At 52.8% G+C, this 24,752-nt stretch overlaps 1 protein-coding gene across 5 annotated transcripts; it reads right to left on the bottom strand.

The window, feature by feature from the left end:
• Positions 1 to 24,200, bottom strand: CARMIL2 (capping protein regulator and myosin 1 linker 2). Of its 5 annotated transcripts, none has more exons than XM_036751836.1 (39): positions 24,112 to 24,200; positions 23,640 to 23,737; positions 23,372 to 23,422; positions 22,829 to 22,891; positions 21,419 to 21,543; positions 21,144 to 21,241; positions 20,122 to 20,192; positions 19,727 to 19,800; positions 18,960 to 19,035; positions 18,639 to 18,727; positions 18,435 to 18,529; positions 17,488 to 17,574; positions 17,221 to 17,333; positions 16,831 to 16,908; positions 16,477 to 16,553; positions 16,074 to 16,178; positions 15,482 to 15,551; positions 14,823 to 14,904; positions 14,347 to 14,443; positions 12,878 to 12,935; positions 12,548 to 12,720; positions 12,128 to 12,290; positions 11,901 to 11,999; positions 11,435 to 11,563; positions 10,796 to 10,909; positions 10,139 to 10,314; positions 9,932 to 10,019; positions 9,459 to 9,614; positions 8,467 to 8,533; positions 7,413 to 7,705; positions 4,548 to 4,648; positions 2,903 to 3,272; positions 2,596 to 2,718; positions 2,334 to 2,370; positions 2,047 to 2,118; positions 1,546 to 1,815; positions 607 to 687; positions 360 to 458; positions 1 to 218 (listed from the first exon to the last, which is right to left on the bottom strand). In XM_036751836.1, the coding sequence occupies exons 1-39, from the start codon at positions 24,149 to 24,151 to the stop codon at positions 64 to 66; spliced, it is 4,413 nt and encodes a 1,470-aa protein (XP_036607731.1). In that variant the 5' UTR covers positions 24,152 to 24,200; the 3' UTR covers positions 1 to 63. The 5 variants fall into 5 exon arrangements, with proteins under 5 accessions (XP_036607731.1, XP_036607733.1, XP_036607730.1 ...); XM_036751835.1 differs by having other exon boundaries at positions 33 to 218; positions 360 to 461; XM_036751838.1 differs by lacking the exon at positions 607 to 687.
• Between the last annotated feature and the right edge of the window lie 552 nt (positions 24,201 to 24,752).

The following is a 24,752-nucleotide window of genomic DNA, read 5'->3' as shown; positions in this document are numbered from 1 at the left end:
GAGGTTTGAGTTTTTTAATAAAATAATCTCATGCGGCTGAAGATGTGAGGGTGGAGGGTTGGGTCAGGGGCTGGGGGTGGCAGGTGCTTGGCTGCCCACTCTTTGGTCTGTGGCTGGGGGAGGGGTGGTCAAGGGGACAGACTCCAGGCTGGCAGGCACCTCTGGTTTCAGCTCATCCGGTGGCGGCAGCAGCCGGGGCTCTGTGCTCATGGCTGATCCTGTAGGTGGAGGCACACAGTGCACTTGAGGCCTAGCCCTAGCTCTGCTGACCGACCCCCTACACCCCCTCATCACTAGCTCTTTGGCCTCAGTTTCTCCACTTGATGCTTTCCTCGCACCCCCAGTCCCTGCTTCTTTACCCAGGCTCGGTGATGATGAGGGGTCTTCAACCCGGGGACGACGTTTGAGGACGGGAGAACGATGTAGCCGCAGGGGCACCTCTCTGCTGGGAGACGTAGCTGCTGGGATGAAGGAGGGAGGTTCTGGGTAACTCTTGGAGTTGGGGGTGATCCCAGCCCATCCTTCCTCTGCCCTAGCACCCCACTATAGTGCGTCCCTTCATTTCTGACTCCTCCATTCTCCTTGTGCTCGGGAACCTGCGCTCACCTGCTGGGGCCTGGAGCTGTTCTTCGTGCACAGATACAGCTCTTCGGGTGGCCAAGACAGCTCGGGGCTTCAGGTGATTGTCTGCAGGTTGTGGTTGGGAGCAGATGAGACACACAAAGGGCCCTGCAGACCTTCAAGTGCTACCTGACCGTTGTCCTTGCTATTACGGTGACTCTTTATGACACACCAGGCTGCTTCTCTACGCTAGCTTCTTGAAACTGGCCTCTCCCCATTGCAGTGGCCTCCACACTACTCGAGGCTTTCATCTAGACCAGATTGCAATAGGTGGTCTCCCTCTCCAAATCAGGCAGATTGCCAGAGAGATGAATTCTTTTAACGGATCCCATTCTCAGAATCTTCAGTGGCTCTCCATTGCCCACAGCATCATGCCTCCCCCGGAGAGCCTGATGTGCAAGGCTTTCCATGACGAAGCCTTTCTGAGTCCTGTCCATCTAGCTGTCCCCACCACTGTTTCCAGCCACGTGCCCTATTTTTGGCCATCCTGGGTCATATCACTCCTATCTGGAATCTCCATCTGCTCAATTTCTACTTCATCCATCCATGACAGCTCATCTCTAGAGCTCTGTAAGCCTGGAAAATGCTTTCCTACCAACCATCGCTCCATTTTACAACGACCCCCATTTTACAGCTAGAACCAAGGCTGAAAGGTACCCAAGTTTAAGGTCCCCTTCTATCTGAGGCCTCTCTAGATCCGCTCCATCTTAATGATCTCTATGTTTGGTCTGTTCTGAGGTAGAACAGTGAGGTGTATCCTGGCTTATGTCATTCTCTAAATGTATTACTAAATGTCCAACAACTGGCTTCCCCACTAGACTGTGACTTCGAGATGGGCAGAGGCCCTTTTCTGACTCTGGGTCCCCTGGCCTGGCTAGCTGTTGTGAAAAGAAGTTTTGAGTTAGGGATGTCCCTTGGCCATACCTTCGCTCCTGGTTCCCAGGGCATTGTCCTGGGTGAGCTGGCAATTCCCAGCATTGCTGGCTCTTCGGGGGGACAGCCGAGGGGATGGGATGGGGCTGGGACAGGGGCTTGGGAAGCTGGGCTCAGGTTGAAGCAGGTTAGGGGAGGGTGTCCGGGGTCCTGGCCGGTCCCAGCCCTTCCCTCTGAGTTCTGCATTCAGCTGCCGGCCCAGGGCCTTCCAGGCCACAGGCTCCGGCCCCCGGCCTCCTGGTCCCGGACGGCACGATGAATCTGAGAAGAGAGTATGGGGGGCAGAAGTCAGGAATGACCTAAACACTCAGCCAATCATGCCTTCCCACCCAGACACCAAACTTTCCAGACCATCAGCACCTCCCCCAACCTCTGGTCCTGTGTGGGGCAGGGTTATGTACTCAAGAGTACCATATGTGGAAAGATGGTTTGGAGAGAGACGTGAAAAGATATCTACACATGCCCCAGAGAGGTTCACCCCTCACCACCTACCTGCAGACACTGAGTGTGTTCTGGACTTGAGAGAGAGGGGCGGCGACTCAGCTGAGCTGTCCATGATGTCTCCTGGAAGACAAAGGTTGGGCCGCTGAAACTGTGGTCTTCTTGTCTTCCAGCCCATGTCCCAGGGCCCCACCTTCCATTAGTCCATTTCTGCCACCCTACTCTTGGGGTGGGGGGAGGAGGGAAGACTGCTGGTTGAGTTGGTTAGAGGGGCTTTGACCCAAACCTTAAAAGAGGCACTCCAAGGCCCTCTTCCCTCAAGCAGAGACCCCACTCACCATCGGAGCCGGCTTTCTTTATCTCCCCATCTTTGCTCTGGGGGAGAAAGGGAATAGTGAAATCAGAGGGCCCCTCCCCTGCCACCCTCCCAGTCACTCAAAGGGCTACCTTTGCCCCTGACACAACACTCCCAAGATGACAAGTCCCCCATAGGTCCCTTTGATCAGGTGTCACAGTATTTCCCACTTCCCGCCCTGGTCAGTGCTGTTCTGCACAGCCCAGGGAAACTCCCTCGTTATCACCCAGTCTCCTCCATCTCACCTGCTTCCTCTTGCTGTCACCTCCTCCACCTCCCCTGCCCACACCGATTCGCTGAAGCATGACATGTACTCGCTGCTCGAAGGATGGAGGCATCTCTGTGTCTCCTCGTTCCAATGGTCGACGCTGTGGGGGATGGGAGGAGTCAGGGAGGATCCAGAAGAGGGGCAGCTCAAGTGCAGGGCCCTCACCCCACACCCCGGAAGAGCCCCAGCTTGGGGGAAAGAGGATGCTTCACCAAGAAGGTGAAGACAGGAACTATGTATCCAGCTTTGTGGGTGGAGAAATGGGAGATAGAGGGGGCCTTCACCTTCTCCTGCCGCCCACCTAGGGCCTCTTCCTCATCTGCAGAAAGCAGGATCATAGAATGAGCTTTGCCTTCTCTGGCATAACGAGGTCGACTCCTACGGGCAGGATCTGGGGAGCAACTGGGTACTCCTTCCAAACTCCCTTCAACTCCAGGTTCCTCTGCTCGGCCAGGCCGGCTGGGTGGGCGTAGAAGGTCACTGAATGCGGCTTTCCGGGTTCGAGGAGGAGCCCCAGGGCTGGTGTCAGGCTCAGCCCTAGACCCCCGAGTTGACCGTGGCTTCTTGAAGGCAAAAAGGGTGCCCAGCTTTTTCCGGAGTGTTCGGGAGCTGACAGGGGTCCCAGGTTCAGGGACTGTATCCCGAGGGGACCACCTATAGGGACAGAGTCAAGTAGAATGGGGTGGAATCATAGGAGAGACCGCCCAGCGTCCCTCTAATCTTAAGAGCAAGAGAGGTGACTGGCCTTTGTGGGGTCACTTCCAACCCTGATCACTCCCAGGCCTGACTACTTCTACAGGGTGGCCCTAAAGTCTGGACACACAGGAATCTCATTAACATCTCATTAACCGTTTCACCGAAGACTGTTGTTCAGCGACTTCTTTTTCTGGGGTACGCTAAAGGAGAAGGTGTACTTAATGAAAATCACGGATGCAACACACTCGATTGAACACATACGGGGGGGGGGGAATGTGCTAAAATTGATGGCAATGTGGAGTTATGTTGAAAATTTCATTCATTTTATTTCTTGAAAATATGCATTTTTGCCTGTGTCCAGACTTTAGGAACACCCTGTAGATTGGCCACTTGGCTCATCACTTCCAGCCTGGTCAGATGGAGCTCCAGCTACTCTTGGCTTGGTCACTACCATGCTTGCCTAGACATTCCTAACTTGGCTGCTCCTGGCTCCAGTCATTCCCAGGCACGGTCCCTTCCAATACTAATTACTCCTAGCTATTTCCTCTCAATCATGGTCATTTCTAGTTCTAGAAACTTCCAGCCTGGCTAATTCCAGCCTCAATGCCTGGCACATAGTAGGTGCTTAATAAAGGTGTTTATCGACTGACTTAACATTCCTGGCTACTCCCAGAAATGGCCCCTTCCAATCCCCATTACTCCTGGCCTCAGACACTCATTTCTATCAGTCAGTAAGCATTTATTAATCACCTACCACATGCGGCACTATGCTAAATGATGGAGATTCAAACAAAAGTAAGAAACAAGGAGACCAAGTGGCACTGGATCAAAGAATGGGAGTGCAGAAGGAGACTGCAAAGGTCAGAAGGAGCCAAGTTATGAAAAGCTTTAAAAACTGAACAGAAGAATGTGTTTTGATGCCAGAGGTGAGAAGCCCCTCACCCTGAGTAGGGAATGACATGATCAGACTTTTCCATTTGTTCAATCCAAAATCAGGTGGTGACTAACCAAGGTCATTTTCAGCCCTAATTGCTCCCCAGGTGTGAATACTTCAAAGCCTTACTCCCAGCTGAAGGGAATCCCAGCCCCAAGAACATCTAACTTCAAGTATTTCCAGCCCTGGAAACTCTCATGCCTCATAGTCATGGTCCCTTCTAGCCAGTCATTCCTGATTCCCTTTTCTCTCATCTGGTCAGTCTCATCCCTACTTGCTCCCCTTCCTGAGTCACTTACAGTCTCTCTTGGTGTATCAGTCTCTTGGAGAAGAACTCGTCCACACCTTCGTCCACCCGGGCATTAAGGCCGTTTTCCTCCTCAGGCACAACGGGAGGTACCTGGGGGCACAGGGCACCTCAGGAACTCATCTAAGGCTCCTTCCCTCCCAGACCAAATTCTTGGGCCAGGAAACCTGGAGCAGAAGCAGGTAGAGCCCCTGGCAGGGAGTGGCATGGCTAGTGCCCACCTTTCCCGTATCCTGGGGACCCTGGAGTCCTGGTTCCCAGTTCCAATCTCCTCTTCTCTAGTCTTGGGTAGGGCAGGGCTATGCACTCATCCCAGGTGCCAAGGGGGTAGGGTGGGGTGGGGGGTGGGAAAATGGTTAAGAGAAGGACCATAAGAGATGGCCACATTCGTCTACATCACAAACAGTCGAACAAAAAAAGCCAGTCGCATGCACAAACAGGCACATTCTCTCTCTCTCTCTCTCTTTCTCTCTCTCTCTCTCCCCTTCTCTCTCTCTCTCACACACACTGTCACATAAAGTTAGTCCTAGTCATACATTCACATACACCATCACATTCTTGCCACCATTCACATACACCCACAGAAACCATCACACACAACCAAAGGTACATTCATACTCACACAGAGTCACCCACGATTTCTGCCTCCCCAGCACCCCGTTGGAAAGCCAGCCTTTGCTCTGAGCACCTCCCTGCAGTGCCTCTTCCCCTCCATCCCTTCAACCTCCCCCCTCCACTCCCTCTTCTCTTCTCCTCCTGCTGCGTCAGAAGACTGGCTGGGGAGACTTCAGCCTTCTCTTTCCCACCACTTTCCCCTTCCTTCTGTTTGCTGCAGAGCCCCCCTACTCAAACCATTACATGGCTGACCCATGTGGTGGATGAAGATCCCCCAGTTACTCGGCAATGCAAATCTCCCTACCTTTTCGATATCTTCTTGGCCCCAATACCCAACATCCAGCCTCCCCCTCAACTTCCCACAGCTCAGGACCAGGCAGGTGGGGGAGGAAGGGAAAAAGCTGGCAGCAGAGGGCAGGAACTATAGGGCATGGGGACCTTGGGGAAAGATAAAGGGCCCTGTCCTTGTCAGTGCCCATGGGCCTGGCTGCCTAGCTGTGGGGTAGGAACCAGTCTTACCCTTTTTCTCACATCTGAAGCCCTATGTAGTCCCCAAACTGGAGACTATAGCAGGGTCATGGGGTCACAGGGTCATAGTGATTTCTGGCAGTGGTTGGGTAGAGGCTTGGATAGGAAGCTCAGGGCCCTAGAGGCACTTTCAAGGAAGCAAGTAGGCCCAAGGCTGGGTTCTTTTCCTCCCTCACATCTCAAACTCCCACCCACATAGTGATCTGTTTTGTTGTTGTTGGGGTTTTTGGGGTGGGGTGATTTCCTAGATTTCAGAGTTCTGGCTCCCAGGATCTGTCCTTTTCCTACTGTCCATGCCTAATATTCAGGCCTAGTATCCTAGTATACACTGGCTCAAGAGATAAGTAGGAGGCAGACAGAGCCTCTAGCATCTCCGGGTTGGCCAGGTCACTTGTCTTGTCTTTCCTTGTCTCCTTTCCTTCCTCCTTTTCCCCCTTCTCCCTGCCTAGGGTGAGCATCCAGGCCTTAGAAGTATGGCCAGGCTCCTCCATGTACACATCTCACTGTCTCCAGGAACACTTTCTCAGGTACCTGAATTCCTTTCTTGTTCCCTAGGCCCTCCTCCCTGTATACAGGAGGCCAAGTCACCCCCATGTGTTGGAGCTCCTGCCCCCTGCTTCCTGCCTTCTTATTTCCCCCCTACCTGCCTGGCCTCAAGCTGTGTTACTGTAGGAAGATGAGGGGGAGGCTAGATGTTGAGCCCAAGGGGAGTTGGGGAGGGGGCTGGGAAAAGGAAGAGGGAGTGATTAGGGACCTTCATCCAGGTGGGTCAGCCTTGCAAGGAGACTAGGGGTAGCTGGAGTGGGTGTCAGAACCAGGATGTAGCAACTTTGGGCCCCTAAAACCCTCAGACCCTTCACTTGTCTCCAATCTCCACCCTCTTCATATACACATATACATGCACATACACACATGTACCCCTTCCAGGGACATAGGGAAGAGAGTCGAATACATGGTTCCCCGTGGGTACATACAACCCCAGCCCCACACAGTCACACCCACACCCACACACTGACACATACCCAGGCAGATCCAGAAACCCATCATGGACAGATAGGCTGAGGTACATGGAATCCCTCATACAGCCTTCTTTCTCTTACACACATGCACAGTCACACATACAGCTGCTCTCCCTAGCCTTAAATATATGTACACACAGAATCCCACATGTACAGTCACATACTGGCAGTCACACAGTCACACAGGCAGTTGTACATAGCTCCATCCACTTACTTGCACTCACCCTGCCTCCCACAAAGTGACAGCCTATTTTACATACTGTCAGATGTACATACAGTCATTCACATAGAAATATTTTGCACACAGACATAAGCCCCCCTCCCCCATCCTCACCAGCAACTCCCTTTCCCAGCTAATTAACCATCCAGTTCCTTCCTGGTCCTGTGACCACAGCAACCCTGAGGCCCCCCCACACCACGTACTTCTTGGGGTAGGGTGTTGCCAGTGGGCAGGTTGGGCTGGCCAGAGAGAAGAGGAAGCTCCCCCGGGGGGGGAGGGAAGGCCGTGGCAGCGCTAGGGGCATCACTCCCGACCCCCTCCCCCCCATCCTTGGGCCGGGCAGAGCCAGAGGCATCCTGCATCTCCCCCGCATCTCTGGGCCGGAAGCGCGAGGAGCATCCTGCCTGCATCCCCCTGGCCGCTCCCCCCCCCCCAACCCAACCCCTGCATCCCTGGGCCGCAGGGCCGGGCTCACCTGGACCTTGCTGGGCGGCTGGTGGTGACGGCGGCGGGGCCTTGGCCGGGCCCGGGTGGGGTGGTCCAGCGGCTGGTTGGCAAGAGGCAGGTCCATGTGGAGCTCCGGGACTGCGGGGAGCGGGGTCGGGACCGGGCCGGGCTGGGACGAGACTGGGGCGCTGCTGCTAAGTGACGGCCCCGCCCGCTGCCCGCCGGGCTCTGCATCCTCTCCTTGAGCCGCCAGCTCGGGCTCCGGCTCCGGCTCCGGCTCTGACTCCGGCTCCGGCTCCAGCTCCGGCTCCTCCGAGGGACCTGCGGGGAGGGGGGAGAGAGGACTGAGGGCAGTAAGGGAGTGTGTGTGAGGTGGGGGCGGGGGGGGGGCGGGGAACCCCGCCCAGGGCGGAGGGAGAGGCACCTCCCCCTTTCAGCCCCTCTCCTCCCAGTCGGCCCGAGGGCGCTGTCCTGGGTGCTGAAGAAGCTCAGGCCTTGGCCCCCATAAGGGATGCGGCTGCCACTCCCCGAGTAGGAGGACTAGGAGCTCGGACCTGGTCTTGGACGGGTGTGGGGTGCTGCGCTGGGCCAGTAGCCCCCAGCCCGGAGTCAGGGCAGAATCACCAAAGGGCACGACTTGGCTTCTCCATCATGACACCCCCTCCCCCAACTTAGCATTCTCAGAGAAGGATTTGAGCAGGTAGAAGAAGCAGAGATCAGGTCCTAACTGTATACTCCCTCCCTACCAAATTCTTTCCCTCACCTCCCTACCCTTATTACCCAGTCATTCCCAGTGCCAGAGCCTGTGGTGTCTAACTGATCAATAGTGAGGGGGGGTCCCTAAAGTGGCACTGGTATCCTCTGGGTTCTCTCCCATAGTCTTGCTCATGACTCAGGGGTCCTGGAGGAAAAGGTTCCCAGGAACTAAGTATTTGGGTCTGAGCAGTGCCAGTTCGGCCATAGGCACAAAACTCTCTCTGGCAGGCTTGCCCTGAGGATAGGTATTCTCTGGAAAAATCCATTCCTACTCCATTCCCCTCCAAGGACACTGAGAGCCAGAGGGGCAGGGGCCCAGGCCTTACTTCGGACAGCAGGGGTAGGCCGGATGCTCTGATTGTGTTTATTTCTTCTCCATTGGGCCACCTTATCCTGGGGGTGGGGAAGGAAAAAGACAGGACCAGGCCTCAGCCCATCTGCCTCAGCACAGAAGGTCTCTGGGGGAGGAGGTGGGCAGAAGGTCTGGAGGCTCAGTTCATGCCTCCCTGAAGAATGGAACAATTCTAAGAAGAGAATTCTGAGAGGCTCGGAATCCATAATCAAGTCAATGTCTGATAGAGTCCCAGAACGGGAAGGGACCTTAGAGATCCTCCAGTCCAGGGGTTCTTAACCTACAGTTTATGAATCTGTTTTAAAGAATATTTTGATAACCATACTTCAGTAGAGTTGGTTTCCTTTGCAATCTTCTGTATTTGATTTTGTGCATTTAAGAACAGGATTTTAAGAAGAGACTTTATCAGACTGTTGCTAAAGAGGGCCATGGCACAAAAAGTGTTAAAATTCCCAGAGCTGGTCCAATGCCCTCATTTGACAGATGGGGCAAATAAAGTCAGGAGGTAGATGCTATTTTAAGGATAGTCACTGTGCTCTGGGGGCAGGTGGAGCTCTGTGCCCAAAATCTTTATAAGTGGGTGGAAAGCAGGGGCATGGGCTGGTAGAGGAAAAAGGTGAAGTCACTTGGACGTCCTGCTGGCTGGCCTGGCTTACTTCCTCTAGGAGGTCCAGGTCACAGATGTAATAAGTGGCAAAGTGGGCCCTTGAGCCTGGGCCTCGTTTTGTCACTTTTGGAGAACAAAGATTTGGAGATCAGATTGTCTTGAGAATTCAGATAATTCAGGAATTCACTAGTGGGAATTTGAGGGACTGGAAAATAGTCTTATGATTTTAGATTATTGATCACACAAGATGAACTGAGGGATGGGGTATGGGGCATGTCCTCCTCTCCTTGGAGAATTCAGACCCTCAGGGGTCCTATGTTGCTGATGGGGAAGGGGAACTAGTGTGAGAAGCCACCTACCTCCCCCAGGGAAGAAAGGCCTTCTGTCTCCCCCTCTCCAGGACTTCTCTCTCCCTTATGTGGAAGAATCCCACTCTTCCTGGCCCCTACTTCAGCACAGTCTGTGAGAAGTGGGGAAGGCGGTGCTTCTGGTGTGTTCTGAGACAAGCTTTCCACCTAAAACCAGGAAGACAGTGCCCTGAGGTGGCTCCCCAAGACCGGGGAACAGGGCAGAAGACGTTATCAATTTGTAGGTTCTGGTGGGCAGCCGTGTTCTGCCAATGTCCACTCTTTAAGGGGGCACTGCTCAATGGCATGAAGAGCCAGGGACAAGAGGAAGGGGCAGAAGCATTTGGTTGCATGTAGATCTCGCTTAGTGGCCCCACACAATAAATGTGATCATAGGGATGAGAGGGTGAGTTGTGTAGACCTGACATTAGGTCCTCACCACTAGTTCCTCCTCCTGAGGCTCCCTCCCCTTCCCCTTGGCTCACCAGTCGGTTCTGGGCAGCACTCAGGTCCTCCACTACCTGGGCAATGATTCGCTCTGCAGCAGCTGCTGTGATAGACAGTCGGATCTCACTGGCCAAGATGGGAAATGGATTTGAAGATCAGAATCAAGGACATGGACTAGCCCTCCACTGCTGTGTTGCTCCCTCCCCTTTTCTTCCCTCCCCACAATCCCATGGGCAGAAGGCTACTTGAGTTTGCTGAAGGCATCATTGAGAAGTTGCTCCAAGAGTAGGCTGAGGCCCAGGTGGTCCTGCCGGCTGACCTGGCCCGAGATGGCACTACTCAGCTGCTCCCGACGGCCGGCCTTCTGCATCACTCTTGGGCACAAGCTCTGAACTGTGTCCAGCGTGGCTTGCACAAAAGACTGAGGCACAGGCAGAGAGGGCAAAGGCATGGAGGTCAGAGGTGTATGAGTCAACAGGACATTAGGGTCAGAGGATATGAAAGGGGGTGGGAATCAGTTGGTTTGGAAGGTGTGGGGCATTTTCAGAGGGCGTAGGGAAGCCTTAGACATTGAACTCCACAGTGGGAGCAATAAGCTATATTTTACTGACCTAACTCTTGTCTTAAATTATGGACATCCTTCATTCCTCACCTCAATTTCTCTGGACTTAGCAGACTATGGTGAGAGGCACTGACTTGAGAAAGGCAGAACCTATCCCTTTACCATCACTATGTTTCCACAAACATGATGGAGATGAGCTAGGCCTCAAGCAGCCCTCTTGGGAAGACCTGTGCTCAGATGGGCAAGTAGGGTCATTATTGTGCTCTGGAGGTAGGGGAAGCCCTTATGTGAATAGGTGGGAGTCAGGATATGGGCTGGCAGAGGGGAAAGGGGAGGTCACCTGGATCTCCTGGTGACAGGCCTGGCCCACCTCCTCCAGGAGCATCTCTAATTTCTGCTGCAGCTGGCTGTTGTGATATGGGGAGTTTCCAGCCTCATACAGCACAGGCAGGATCTGCAGTGAGGGCAACATGGAGGAACCTCTGCGGAGGAAGGCTGGCTCCAGCCCACGACCCCAGCCTAGACTCTGATACTCTGGCTCAGGTGGGAACTGGCCTCAGCAGATACCTTTAGTGATGTGGCTGGAATAGGATCAGGGGGACTGGCAGAAGGCAGCAGACAGACAGGTAGGTGGTACAGTGGTTAGGACACTGGACTTAAGGTCAAGAAGACTTGAATTCAAATCCTGCACTGAACACTTACTAGCTGTGTGACTCTGGGCAAGTCACTTAAAGCTCTCTTGGTCTCAGTTTCCTCATCTGTAAGTAATAACACCAACTTCATAATATTGTTTTGAGGGTCAAACAAGTTAACGTGTGAAGTGCTCTGCAAACCTTAAATTTATATATCAGTATTGGCTATTATTACTATTATTAATTCTTAAATAAGAGAGAGGTTGTTGCTAGGCTCTCATCAAGTAGGCCCTCAGTAGCTTGAAGCATGGATTAGATACCAGAGGGGTTGGCGTGGGTGAACTCACACTGATGGAGAAATTAGCATCACGGATAGCTTCCTCAGCCTGGCGCAAGGCAGCCTCACCCCGAGGGCTGGGCCAGCAGCCCAGCAACTCCATGTGCTCCTGCACTGTCAGGCACATTTCGTTCACCATCTGGGAGTGGGGGAAGAGACGTCTCTAACACCTGCTCCCTGAACCCCCCGAATCTTCGCTTATCCCCAGGGACCTTGGTATCCTGACCCTGGGTGACTTTTGTTTCTGAGAGTCAAGAGAAGGGGAGCTAGGGACAGGAAGACAAGATAAGAAGAGTCCAGGGGCAGGAGGGTTGGAGGCAATAGGGCAGGAGAGGCAGGGGCCTTTCTGTTCTCCTTGCCCTGGGACACCAAGGTCTAGACTGACCCATCCATTCCAAGCCCAGCCTAGATCAGCCTAGCCCCTTCCCATGGCACAGGAGAGACTCCAGAGAAGGGAACACAGGGCCAGGCTTGACCTGTTCAGAAGATCGGGTGACAATTCCCTGTTGCAGGCGGAAGGCATGGTCAGGCAGGGTTCTGTGTGTGTGATTATTCCTCAAGAGACAGGCCTGGATCTGGGGGAAGAAGGTAGGAGTGTCCCAGAGTGTCTGAGGCCCCTCCTTTTCTTATACCACCTTCCAGTCTTTGCCCCCTACAGAGTCCCATCCTTTTCCTTCCACTGCCCCCCACCTCCAGCCCAGACCTGATGTATTGCATCAGAGGTTCGCTCTGGGTTGCTTCGATAGGCTTGGGTCAAGTCACTCAGAGGCAGGGGCATGTTTTTCAGTGTGTGGTTCCCCTCTAGGGCATGAGCCACATCCAGGAACCCCTGAGCTGTGGTGTTGTTTCGGTCCCAGATCACAGTCCTAGGGGACCAGAATTGGAGGTAGCAATGGGCCACACAGACACATTTCCATTGGCCTTGGCCCAGCTCCCTCCTGTCCCCTCTGCTCTGTCTTCCCCTTTCCAACCCGTCTCGCCACCCTGCCACCCTCCCATCCCCGACCTTTGCTTTTCTTTCTTCTAGTCTTAAGTAACTCTTGTCTTCCTTCTCATACCCGTTTTCATGACCCTACACTGACCCTTGCCCCTCTTGCCCTTCCTGTCCCCTTGTCCCTCTCACCTGAGCTGGGTGTTGATCTGCAGGGCTTTGGCCAACATCTTGGCACCTGTGTCCCCCATGGCATTGCCACTGATGTCCAATGACGTCAGGCTAGGGTTGCTGCCCAGGGCATTCAGCAGAACACTGGTGCCCAGTTTCAGCCTTGACTCAGCCACAGAGAGAGACTGTAGGGGCTGGGTTTGTGGGAATGGGTGGGGGTCATTGACAGAGGTGGGTGGGGTCACCAAAAGGATGCCAGCAGCGAAGGCCTCGAGGCACTGGTAGGACATTGACTTCAAGCCTCCAACAACGCACCCCTTAATTACTTCTGCCCCTTCCCTTCATACTCACACAGTCATCGTCTTGGGTGAGCTGGACAATTCGGTGTAGCACATCCCCAAGGGACTCCCTGGGGAGGGAAAAGAGAGTGGGTGGGAGGCCCTAAGCTTATCAGAGTAAAAACTTGGAAGACAGAAGGCTTCAAATTGAGGGCATATGCTGCAAGGGTGGGGTTCATGTATGTTTGTGGGTAGGTTGTGGGTCCTTAAACTGAACCAGAGGCCACTGGCTCATTAGTTGAGCTGATCATGTGAGGAAGGAACCACTGGGGCTTATGAAAAGGAGCAGGAGCAAATGATGGTATCAGATTGTGGAAGTATAACATTTGCAAACTGTCAGATGGGATTCTTCTTCTTCTTCTTCTTCTTCTTCTTCTTCTTCTTCTTCTTCTTCTTCTTCTTCTTCTTCTTCTTCTTCTTCTCCTCCTCCTCCTCCTCCTCCTCCTCCTCTTTCTTCTTCATCATCTTCTTCTTCTTCTTCTTCTTCTTCTTCTTCTCCTTCTCCTCCTCCTCCTCCTCCTCCTCTTCCCCCTCCACCTCTTTCTTCTTCTTCTTCTTCTTCTCCTCCTCCTCCTCCTCCTCCTCTTTCTTCTTCTTCTTCTTCTTCTTCGTCTTCTTCTTCTTCTTCTTCTTCTTCTTCTTCTGCTTCTCCTCCTCCTCCTCCTCCTCTTCCCCTTCCACCTCTTTCTTCTTCTTCTTCTTCTTCTTCTTCTTCTTCTTCTTCTTCTTCTAATAGGTGATATGAACCCAATCTTTGTTATTTCCTTCTTTGTTTTTGAGCAGGGGAGGAAAGTGATTTAGTTCATTGCCTACATGGGAATATGAGCATAGCATCCACAAGCCTACTGTGTTATTAGGAGGGAAGACTCCCAACTGGCTGAGAGAGAGCCTGGGATTGTGAAGGGGAATACAAACAGAATCCTCTGGGCTCAAGACGCTATTCTGGATTTGGAAGGATCCCAAGGCCATGTCATGGTTCATGCTAGGCCTGGGCAACTGTAGTTATATCTTAGATTAGAAAGCTTAGGTCTTGCTAAGTCTGGGACGAGGTAGATTTCTTTCATCAACGTGTCAAACAATCTAGGTTTTCTGTATTTTTTCTGACTTCGTAATCTCTTTACCCTTATAAATAAACCTTACAGCTTTTTTTTTTTTAATCTTCTGGGTCTACATCCTCCAAACTACAAGAGATACAGTGGGTAGGACAGAGACAACTGGGAAAGACACCCAGATACGGTGAGAGTGGCAGAGGAAAGGAGTCAGAGAATCCAGGTTGGGGCGGAGCAGATCTCTGAACCAGGGAGTTAGACTGGGGCATTAGGAGGGTCCGGGTTTCCAGCTGGGGGCTCCATCCTTGGACAATTTTTTAAAATAGCGAAAGCTCTGAATATTGGTTTGAAGTGACAGAACTGGCCAGTCATGAGGCTTAAGGGTCATCATTGAATCCTCTATAAGGTAGGGGGTATTGGGGGTGCACCTCACTTTGACTTAATGTTGAAGTTCTTCCCCAGAGCCACATGTCGGATGGACTTGCTCCTCCCGATGGCCAACACCAAGGTTACCATGTCTGTGTCAAAACCTAGGGAACAGGCAATCACAGCTCATCTGAAGGGGGCCATGTGCTATCCTTTCCTCCCATGCTAATGTAATTCTGAGTTCCAGAGCTAGGCAGACTCTTTCCCTGGGGCACTCAGAGAGGCAGCTGTTTCAACATCTCCCTGCCACTCCAGACAAGGATCAGTCTCTGCCAGTGGACAAGGTGCAGGGGGTAGAGGGAAGGGTTTAGGAGGTTCTGGGGGCAAAGCCTGCAGGGTAGTTGTGGGGCAGGGCTTAGCCTGGGATGGGGGCACAACAGCTCTCTGCCCCAACTCCTCCACCTCCCCACCAGAGGGCAGAAAAAATTCCCTAGGCCCCACAGTAAAGGGAGTCCCTCACTTCCCCACCTCAGTAATCCTCACCATTGTCAGACAAATCCAGGGCCCTCACTGAATTGATGTCAAAGATGAGGTCTTGAATCACTTGAGCACCAGCGGAACGAAGCTGTGTTTTTTTGTGGGGAGGGGCATACAGAATACTGTCAGGGCCTCTTTTCCATCCCTCAGACTTGCCCAACCTACCTTGAAGATGCTGAGGATTTCCCTTACCCTTCTCTACCTCCCCAGTCACCCAACAAGCAAAGTTGTAACTGGCATCAGATGAGTGGGGCTTTGCCCCAGCATTCTAACATGGTGGGGTTTTTTGGCGGGGGGAGGAGGTGCACTTCCCTAAATCGACGACTACTCCTACGCCCCACCTAGATACCCTCTGCAGGTGCCATGAAACCTCTCTCCTGGGGCCTGTCATTTCCTCTAACCCCCTTGGCCGCAGGGGCTGGTACTCTGGGGTATAGCTTGTCTCCTCCAGACACAACTATACCCCAAAAGTGAGATTGTCCTCCATGCCAAATGCATCCCTATGTCCAGCTTACCTGAATTTTCCCCAGGCAGTTTTAGCTAGATATGTCCCCGCCAGCAGGTCAAAGGCAGAAACAGTCATAGCCTCCTGGCCTCCTGCTTAATGCTCTCTGGGCTAGAGGGACAGGGGCACTGAGCAGGGCTGGGAGGGCCAGGGGCCTCACCTCACACGTGTTGAGGTCCAAGCGGATGTCGGTGAGTTGAGTATTGAGGGCCAAGCCTTGAAGAAGGCTCCTGTGGAAGGAGGGTGGTGGTCCTGAGCATGGCATGGCTACTCATCCCCATCTTACAGATAAGGACACTAGCTTAAGGAAGGGGAGTGACTTGTTTATCATGAGTTTACAGCCAGGATTTGATCCCAGGTCTGATGACCTCAGGCCTGCTCTTTCATTATATGCTAAGAATTAGGGTGCTGCAGTGGAAAGAGAGCCCAGGTTTTGGAGTCAGAGGACCCGAGTTCAAATCCATCTTTGGCAGTTACTACCTCCGTGACCTTGGGTAAAATCACTTCCCCTGCCTGGGCTTTGGTTTCCTCATCTGTGAAATGAGGGGGTGGGATCAGATGACCTCTTGAGTCTCTTCCAACTAGAAATTCACCATTTTAGGGTCCTTTTGGCCCCAGCCAAACCCCATTGGGAGCCACCAAAAATGTCCATCCCTCATGGACAGAATAGGCTGACCCCGCCCTTGGAGGGCTGGATGTCTGCCCTCTGCCCAGGACTGGGAGGTGAACCGAACAGAACATTCATTACTCACCTGAGAGCCTCTGAAGGCAACTTGGTTCCTGCCAAACCCACATGGCGAAGTGACCTTGCCTGGCTAAAGAATGACTGGAGTGAGGAGGGCACTGCCCGGCTCCTTCTGTGGGAGGAGTGGAATAAAGGGAGGGTGGATCAGGGACAGGCCTACCCTTCTGCCTGACTTCCCATTTCAGTGGCCCTTCCTCTAGGCTGTGGACACTGACTTGTCCTACCCTGTTCCTTGACTGACCCAGGGACACCCCTAGACAGGCTTCCCTCTCTGCTTGGTCTGCCTGGTCTGCCAGGGGAGCTTAACTGAGCTGAGATGTCAAACAGCCCCCCTCCTTCCTCTTCATTATGATGGGCCCTGCCCTTCCTGGGGTCCTGCAGGGGAGCCTAGGTGGGAGGACTTCTCTTACATGTGGGAGAAGATGTTGTTGGAAGCGTCAAGATGAACAAGGTTGGCACAGCAACCTCGAGACAGTGCCCGGAACAGCTGGGAGGGGAAAGAAGAATGCCAGGGTGGTCAGAGCTGGTGGACACCACCCTCAGACCCCCACGCCATGGTAGGATCAGAATCTAGCTTCCTCAGCCCCTTTGTGTCTAGCACTGTCTCTGAAGGGTTGCTGTCCGGAGCTCCTTTCATGATGTCCAGCTCCACCCTGCCCCACCCTCTCCAGAGTTCTTCCAGCAGGATCTAAAGGCACACGGCACACTTCTCCACCCTGCCCACCCCCCTCCCCGAAGTGGGTGGGCTAGGGCCCTTTCCTTACAATGTCCAGGGCACAGTCAGTCCCTGAGAGGTTTAGGTGGGTCACAGCGTTGGGATGACTCAGGAAACTGTAGAGACCCTGGGAGGACACAATTCTTCAGCAGGAACCCCCAGGACTCCCCCCCCCCCCATGGCTTTGATAGTCTGGTCCAGTAGCAAGGACCTTGAAGAAACCTTAACTCTAGCCCTAGTCCTGCTTTTGGGTGAGTCATTTTCCCCCTCCAGGACTCAGTTTCTTTGTCTGTAAAGAGAGGGAAGGTGAATGGCTCCTTTAAGCTTCTTGGAGTTCTAAACATTCTATAAGATCTAGGCTGTGACCCCACTGCTCATGCTTCCATGGGATCAGAGCTTGGGGTGGGAAATCTTAGGCTTAGAGGGTAGGATTACTCACCCCTTCATCCTCTGTGATCCCCAGAGCCCCAGGATTCCCAGACAGGTCCAAGTGGGTTAGGGAGGAAGCAAAGGCAGAGTTGGTGAGTAGGGCCTGGCCCAGGGCACTCATTCCTGGAAGAGGAGACATGAGGAGAAGGTGGGGGGAGGGGTCAGGAGGTGGGATTCATCCCCATCCCCACAGCCCTATCCACTCTGGCCCAGGAGGGGCCCTCTCCCCCGACCCATTCCCCCGCCCTGCCCCACTCAGCTCAGGCCACACCCCCACCTCTGGTGGTCAGCCCTGTCCGGGAGAGGTTGAGCCTCGTCAGAGCCCGAGGACGCTTTTCCAGGTGGCGGCTGAGCGCTGTCACTCCTGGGAATTGGAGGGAGGGAGGAAAGACTGGGGACCCTTTGGGGGGCAGGGGCGAGGGGGAGGATGAGGGTCTCAAACACCCTTCCAGATCTGTACTGGCATCCTTGAGCGCCTTCGCCCCAGACCGGAGAGGCAGGCTCCCGGGGGCACATCATTCAGGTTACGAACGCCCCTATCCTCTCCCAGGGCCCGACTCTGAGCCCCCTAAGGGAGAGGGTCTGCGCTTACCTAAACTCTGTGTCTCCCCCAATGCCTAGCACAGTGGGTCAGCAGTCAGTCAACAAGCATTTGTTAAACGCTTACAATGTGCCAGGCATCGTGCTAAGCATTGTGGATGCAAAGAAAGGCAAAAATGAGGAGCCTTCCTTCTAAAAGTTTACATTCTAAAGGAGAGATAGCATGCAAACACACAAGTTAATATCCAGAAACCTAGGAAGGTCATCTCGGAGGGAAAACACTAGCTAGCGTGGCGGCTCGGGGTGGGGGTTGAATCAGCTGAATGTGGTGGAGGCCCAATACAGGACCTAGACACACACACACACACACACACACACACACACTCCGGAAGGGATGGAACCTGGTCCGAATCCCGGGCTTTTCCTTAGTAGGCACTCACCCCCCAAGGCCCAGGGTCCCATAACGAGGTGGGTCGGGGCCAGGAGAGGGCGTGGATGGGAGGGGTCAAAGGAGGGTATGGGGAAAGGGGGAGGTACCGGGACTGGTTTCGGGGGGGGTGGAGCGGGGGTGATGGGGCGAGGCCAATGGCAGGAGTGAAAAAAGAGGCAAAGATCCGAGGTCGAGGTGAGGGCAGGCCCAGGAGAGGGCCCTAAGAGGGTGGGGGCCGAGCTGGAGGCTGGTACCTCGATCCTCCAAAGGGTTCCCTGCCAGGCTGAGAGCACTGAGGGCCGACCGGGGATGCTCCGCCAGGGACTGAGCCAGGCGCTGCGCAAAGTCCCTGGGAGGGCGAGACGGGGGTGCTGGGACTCCTAGACTTGTCCCGCATTGGCCCCAGTCCTCTCTGCGCGCCCCGTCGCCCCCTCCCTCCCCCTTCCCCATCTCCTCACCCCTTCAGACCGCAGTTGTCCAGCACCAGTTCCTCCAACCGGGACGACTTGCTCAGCATGTAGAGTATCTGCTCAGACACCTCCAGGCTCTGGGGAGGGGGAGAGTGGGGAAGTGGGGGGGGGGGAGGGTGAGGGGCGGCGTGTTCAGAGACCCTTCTAATAGCCCCGGCATTCTGCCATCCATCTAAGTAACTCGCCTCCCACCCCCACCCCCCATTTCCGCTACGCTTAGGACAGTGCCTAGCACACAGTAGGAGCTTAATAAATGATTATGCCTCTCCTCGTGCTGTTGCCCTCCCTCCACTCCCTGTCCCTCCTCACCAGCTTGAGGTCAGAGCAGGAAAGGCGGCTGAACCAAAGGTTGTAAGACAAAGCAGCTACACTTAGGGCCACGTCCCTGGGGAGAGGGGTGGGGGGGAAATCCAGTCAGTGCTGAGCTCTGAGTCGGGACAAAACCTTAATTCTCCGCCCCCCCCCCCCCGCCCCCGCAGTCACAGGAGAGGCAGGGGAAAGTCCGAGGGGCCTGGATCACCTCACCCGGCTTTCCCAACTACCACCTTACTGTACCCTTGGGGAAACAAGCCCAAGAGCCAGAAGTTGTTCAGTCCTGTCTGACTCTCAGTGACCCCATTTGAAGGTTTTCTTGCCAAAGATACAGAACTGGTTTGCCATTTCCCTCCCAGCTCCTTTTACAGATGAGGAAACTGAGGCAAACAGGGTTAAGTGACTTGCCCAGGGTCACACAGCTAGAAAGCATCTAAGGCAGGATTTGAACTCAGGAAGAGGAGTCTTCCTGACTCCAGCTGTCCCCACCCCTTCCTCTATCCTCTTATCACCTAGTTACCCTGGAGCCAGAAGACCTGCTTTCAAATCTCAGCTCTGCTACTTGCCACCTGTAGAACCTTGGGCAAAGTCATTTTCCTTTTCTGGGTCTGCTTCCTCATCTATAGAAAGAGGACTGGATAATCTCTAAGGCCCCTTCTAGATCTAAATCCCATAATATTAAGAAGGCATGTGGAACTGGGTTCCTTCTCTACTCTGGGCTTCTTCTCAGCTTCCCCCTTTGTAAGTTTGTGGCCCGCTCTCACCGGCTGTGCAGATGGCTGAAATCTCTTAGGCTGAAGTTCCGACAGTCTTGGCTATGGTAGATATTGTCCACATCCTGGGCTCAGCAAGTACACGGGGTCACCTCCAGGGTAAGGCTAGTGCCTCCTGGGGTAGGGGGTGGGAGGGTCCCCCTATTCCCCTCCTCCTATTCCCCCTCACCCTATTCCCCCTCCCCCAGCTCTCACTGACTCCTGGAGGATTGAGCTTCATCCTTGCCCCCACCATGATAGCAAACTTCCCACAATCATTACACCCCCTCCCCCATGGCCTATTTAGAAATTATTATACTCTAAACCCCATAAAGACAGGAACGGTATCTTAGCTACATATGTACACAGCAGGTACTTAATAAATGTTTGTTGGGCCCTAGTCTCACCCATTGGATCTCCTCCCGGAATGGGAACCCATTATAGTCACACAGAGCAGCATAGGTCTCAGAGAATCCTCCTAGAGTCAGACAAGGATAATGACCACGTCAAGGGTGTGGAGGGGAACGGGAGAGAATATCGTAGAGAAACAAGGAAGGAGTGACAAACACAGTGACAGAGGGACAGAAAGACTCAGCAGAGGACAGTGGTCAAGCCTGGGCGAAAGGCTCTATGCTTGGTTCACATGACACTCTGCTTCCACCTCTCATTGAACTCACTTATTCACTTTAATAAATCTAAAAATTTATTAAGATCCTGATATGCTGAAAACCTTGTCCTGGTTGTTGGGAATGTAAAAAAATAAAAAGGCCAGAGTTTTTGACTTCATGTAGTTGACAATCTAATGAATTAAAAGGTACTTTATAAAACTGAAGGCTCAGGTTTGGAGAGATTCAGTTCCCTTTTTTCCCTAAGGCATCATGGGGGAAAGGGAGGGGAGGTAAGGAAGGGGAAGAGAAAGGAAGAAAGGAAAGAGAGAAGAGGGGTCCTAATATCTGAATTTATATTTCAACTCTCCACTTGATAGCTGTATAACTCCCCTGGGCAAATCTGGGTCTCAGTTTCCCTATTTTAAAATAGGGAAAATATTTGTTCTACCTAATCCCTTGCAGTTGTGAGGAATTTTGTTGTTCAGTCATGCTTGACTCTTCATGATTCCATTTGGGATTTTCTTGGCAAAGATACTGGAGTGGTTTGCCATTTCCTTCTCTGACTCATTTTACAGATGAGGAAACTGAGGCAAACAGGGTTAAGTGACTTGCCTGGGGTCACACAGCTAGTCAGTGTCTGAGACCGGATTTGAAATCAGGAGGATGAATCTTCCTGGTTCCAAGCCTGGGACTTTCTAACCACGGCGCCCTTTGTTGTGAGGAAAGTACTTTATAAACCTGGAAGCACCGAAGGACTGAGTACTACTATTGGGACTTGTAAGAGTCAGCCCAGAGCCCTTGTTCCTCCCGGACCTCCTCACCACAAGGACCAAGGCTGCCTAGTGTCACCTCCTCCAGGGAGCTACTTCGTTTCTCCAGTCGGGCCAGCAGGGTTGAGGGAGACTTCCGGAACAGCTTCCTGAGAGGTGGGAGAGGGAAGCAAGAAACAGACCACCACCCCTACATTGGAGAGAGAAGCCCCTGCCTGGAGGGTTTTCTCTACCTAATGTGGGCCCCCAGCTCCAGCAAGGTGGAGATGGGGGTGAGGGGAAGGAGAGGGAAAGTCACTCTGGCCCTGCTCCCAGAAAGCCCTCACCTGGGTGAAGTCTCTGGGAAGACTTTCCGGATAGACATAGCCATGTGTAAGGCCAACTGCTCCAGGGCCCCGAGAGCAGGAAGTTTCATGGTCAGCTTGGGCAGCAGTTCCAGCTCGATTATCACCTGATGGTCAGAAAAGCTGATGCTCTCCCCCTCTGATAAAGGGGTCAAAGGAGGGGAATGGGCAGATCTCAAGGAAGAAACCCAGGGTATCAACAGCTGAATGAAAAAAGTGCCCCAGATCACTTGATGTTTAGAGAAATACAAATTAAAGCAATTCTGAAATTCTACCTCAGCAACCATATTGACAAAGCTGACAAAACTGGAAAATGACAATCTTTGGAGGAGCTGTGGGAAACCAGGTTCAGTAGATACACTCATTGGATCAGGGAATTGGTCCAGTCATTCTGGAAAGTGAATTGCAATGATGCACTAAACCGTGCACATTCTTTAACCCAGCAACGCCTCTCCTAGGCCCCGACCCCAGCGAGATCAAGGAAATAAGATAAAGGAACCATGTGTGCAAAAATATTTAAAATAGCTCTTTTCATGGTGGCAACGAATTGGAAACTAAGTAGGAGTAGGAGAGTGGTCCATCAGCTGTGGAATGGCTGAATGAATTATGGCATTTAAGTGTAATGGAATACTATGATAATGTGTAACCTGGGCTTCTCTGGCCCAGTTTCAACATGGAGATACCCTGCAGGAGCCTTTTGAGTCTGTCTAGTTTGCCCAACATGGAGCCCACTGCATCCCCTACCACTTGGATGAGGGTAGCTTCCTTTGATAGGCTGCCTGCATCTTTAAAACAGGAGAGGTTAGGCCAATCACGCTGGGCTCTTTTCTGCCATCCTTAACTGCTTTTTTTTTTTCCAGAGTGAAAACTGCTAACTGAACCAGTGAGAAGGGAAAAATCCAAAGGCCTCTCAAGGGCAGCTCCAACTTGGAACTGGACATGCCCAGAGAAGCCCAGGTTACACAGAGTAAGAAATGATGAAAAGGTTGTGTTCAGAGGAACCTGGGAAGAAATAACAGTGATGCAGTTATGGGAAGTGAGCAGCACCAGGAGAGTAATTCATACATTAACAACAGGATAAAGAGAACCACTCTTAAAGGACTTGGGAACCGTGATCAGTGCAATAATCAAGCAGGATTTCGGAGGGCCAATGATGAAGCATGCTAGGCACCTCCAGACAGAAGAGGGATGGAATCAGGGTGCAGAATGAGACTTAGAATTTTGGTCCATGGATTGGTTTTGCTTGAGAGGGAGAGGAAAAAAATTTTTGTTAATTGGAAAATATAAATTTTAAAAAACGGCTGGGAAGGCAGTTGGGAAAGGATTGCCTCCCAAGTTGGCTGCAGCCTAGTCAGGGAATCCTGGTTGGGGTATCTGGAAGCAGAACCTCACCTGGGGGGGAATCTCTTGAAGAATCATTTCCTTCACTTCCAGGTAACTGAACGTGCAGTCCACCTATGGGGTAGGGGTGGAGGGGAATAATACTGGCTTAGCTCAGCTCTGACTCCCTGTCTCTCCAGGGGTTTCCTGGCTAGGTTGAGCATGCTGAAGGCCTAACGGATATGCTCCACCAGGGAGGAACTGAGTCGACCGCTTCTCAGTCAAGCCCTGTCCAAGCCAAGTTCCCTCCATGGCTATCCCTGCCCATCGTCTCCTTGGATAAAACACAAACTCCTTAGGCTAGTCGTCCCATGGCCATCTTCAAGCTCAGAGCTCAGGGCTCAGTCCAGCCAACCTTGCCACACAGACCAGAGCAGCAGCAAGTCATCTTTGAAATACATGAAGTAGGGACTTTGCCAGTACCGTTTGTTGAATGCTTGTTTACGGAAATCCCCTGTTAACCTTGCCTGGCCCAGAAACCTAGAGTTTGGGAAAGCCTAGAGTTTGGAGGTGGGGGTTGGTGATTTTTTTGGGAGGGTGGGGGTAGGGACTCACCCGAAGGGGGAGAGAGGTGTGAAGTAAGTAGGCTCGCCAGGGTAGCAGTGCCTGAGGGCAATGGGGTAGAGAAAAAGGGACAAAATCTGTTTGTAGCCACCTGGACATGTGGACCTCGTATGGCCATAGCCCCCCAGCTTCCAAGATCAGTCCCCAATCCTTCATCCATCTACCTTCCCTCACTTGGCCCAATCCACTGCACCACTTCTCCTCCCTTCTCCCCTCCCTACATAGCCATTCCCACCCAAGCCTTTCCCACAAGCCCTACCAGCACTCGCTCCCGCTCTTCAGGACCTTCTCTCTCATACATCTGGATAATCAGCAGCAGTTTGACTTCCTTTGGCCACAGAAACCTGGTGATCTCATCTGTGGGACCAGCCTTAGATGTCTGGTCTTCTCTTGGCCTCCCACTGAGGTCACTACAGGCCACCCTAGCCCAGGCCTCTAGGGATCACCGCAGAATAGGCTCTGCCCAACCTGGGACAGAAGTTGCTGGGAGGGGAAGAGTATCAGGGCTCCCTGATTCTGGGGTCTCTGAGGGGCTGGAGGCTGAGCTTGAGGATCCTCTGGATTGGGGAAGAAGCAGGAGGGTCAGAGAGGCTGAAGGGGAGAGAATTCAGGGTTCCTTGAGCCTTGTCTGGGGAAGGGGTGTCTAGGAAGACCTGGCACATGGTCCTCACCCTGATCTCGGAGGCCATTCTGCTAGGACTCCAAGTCTGTGGGGAAAAGGGAGAACTCACCCTGCAGCTCGTAGGAGATGCCCTCAGGGGGCTGGGCCATTTGTGGGGGATGAGCTTGGGACCCTGCAGAGCCAGGAACAGTGTCAGCTAGCAACGGAGCGAGTGAGCAGCAGTACAGGAAACCCTCGTCTTCCCCTGACCTCTCACCACCTGTTCCTCCTTCCGCAGAAGGTGAGGGCTGCTTCCTGCTCTCTACCCTCAGCCGTGACAGCCCCATGCGAGTCTGGGCTCCCCTAGGTTCCCAGTCAGCCCTCCCTTGACACCACTGTCGTAGAGGAAAAAACCAAACGCTAGCACCAAAAGGGTTTGGTTCAAATCCTCACTGTCCTAATGATTAATTATGTAACCATTCTGGTTACATCTGTAAAATAAGTGAGTTGGACTAGATTAAGTGGTCCTAGGGCCTGTGAACTTGTTTTATTACATATTTTGACAGCCATGTTATTTCAAGATAACATATTGAATATTATGTTGACATATATATGAAACAGAATATATTTTAATTTATTCTATGCATTTAAAAACATTATTCTGCTAAGGGATCCATAAGTTTTACCAGACTGCCAAAGGGGTCCATGATCCCCTGAAAGGTTAAGGACCCTTGGATTAGGTAATCCACAGATCCTTTTCAGCTCTAAGTT

Source organism: Trichosurus vulpecula, chromosome 3, assembly GCF_011100635.1.
Source record: "Trichosurus vulpecula isolate mTriVul1 chromosome 3, mTriVul1.pri, whole genome shotgun sequence".
Taxonomy (NCBI): Eukaryota; Metazoa; Chordata; class Mammalia; order Diprotodontia; family Phalangeridae; genus Trichosurus; species Trichosurus vulpecula.
Note: the sequence above shows the minus strand (reverse complement) of the source record. Positions and strands in the feature narration are given on the sequence as shown.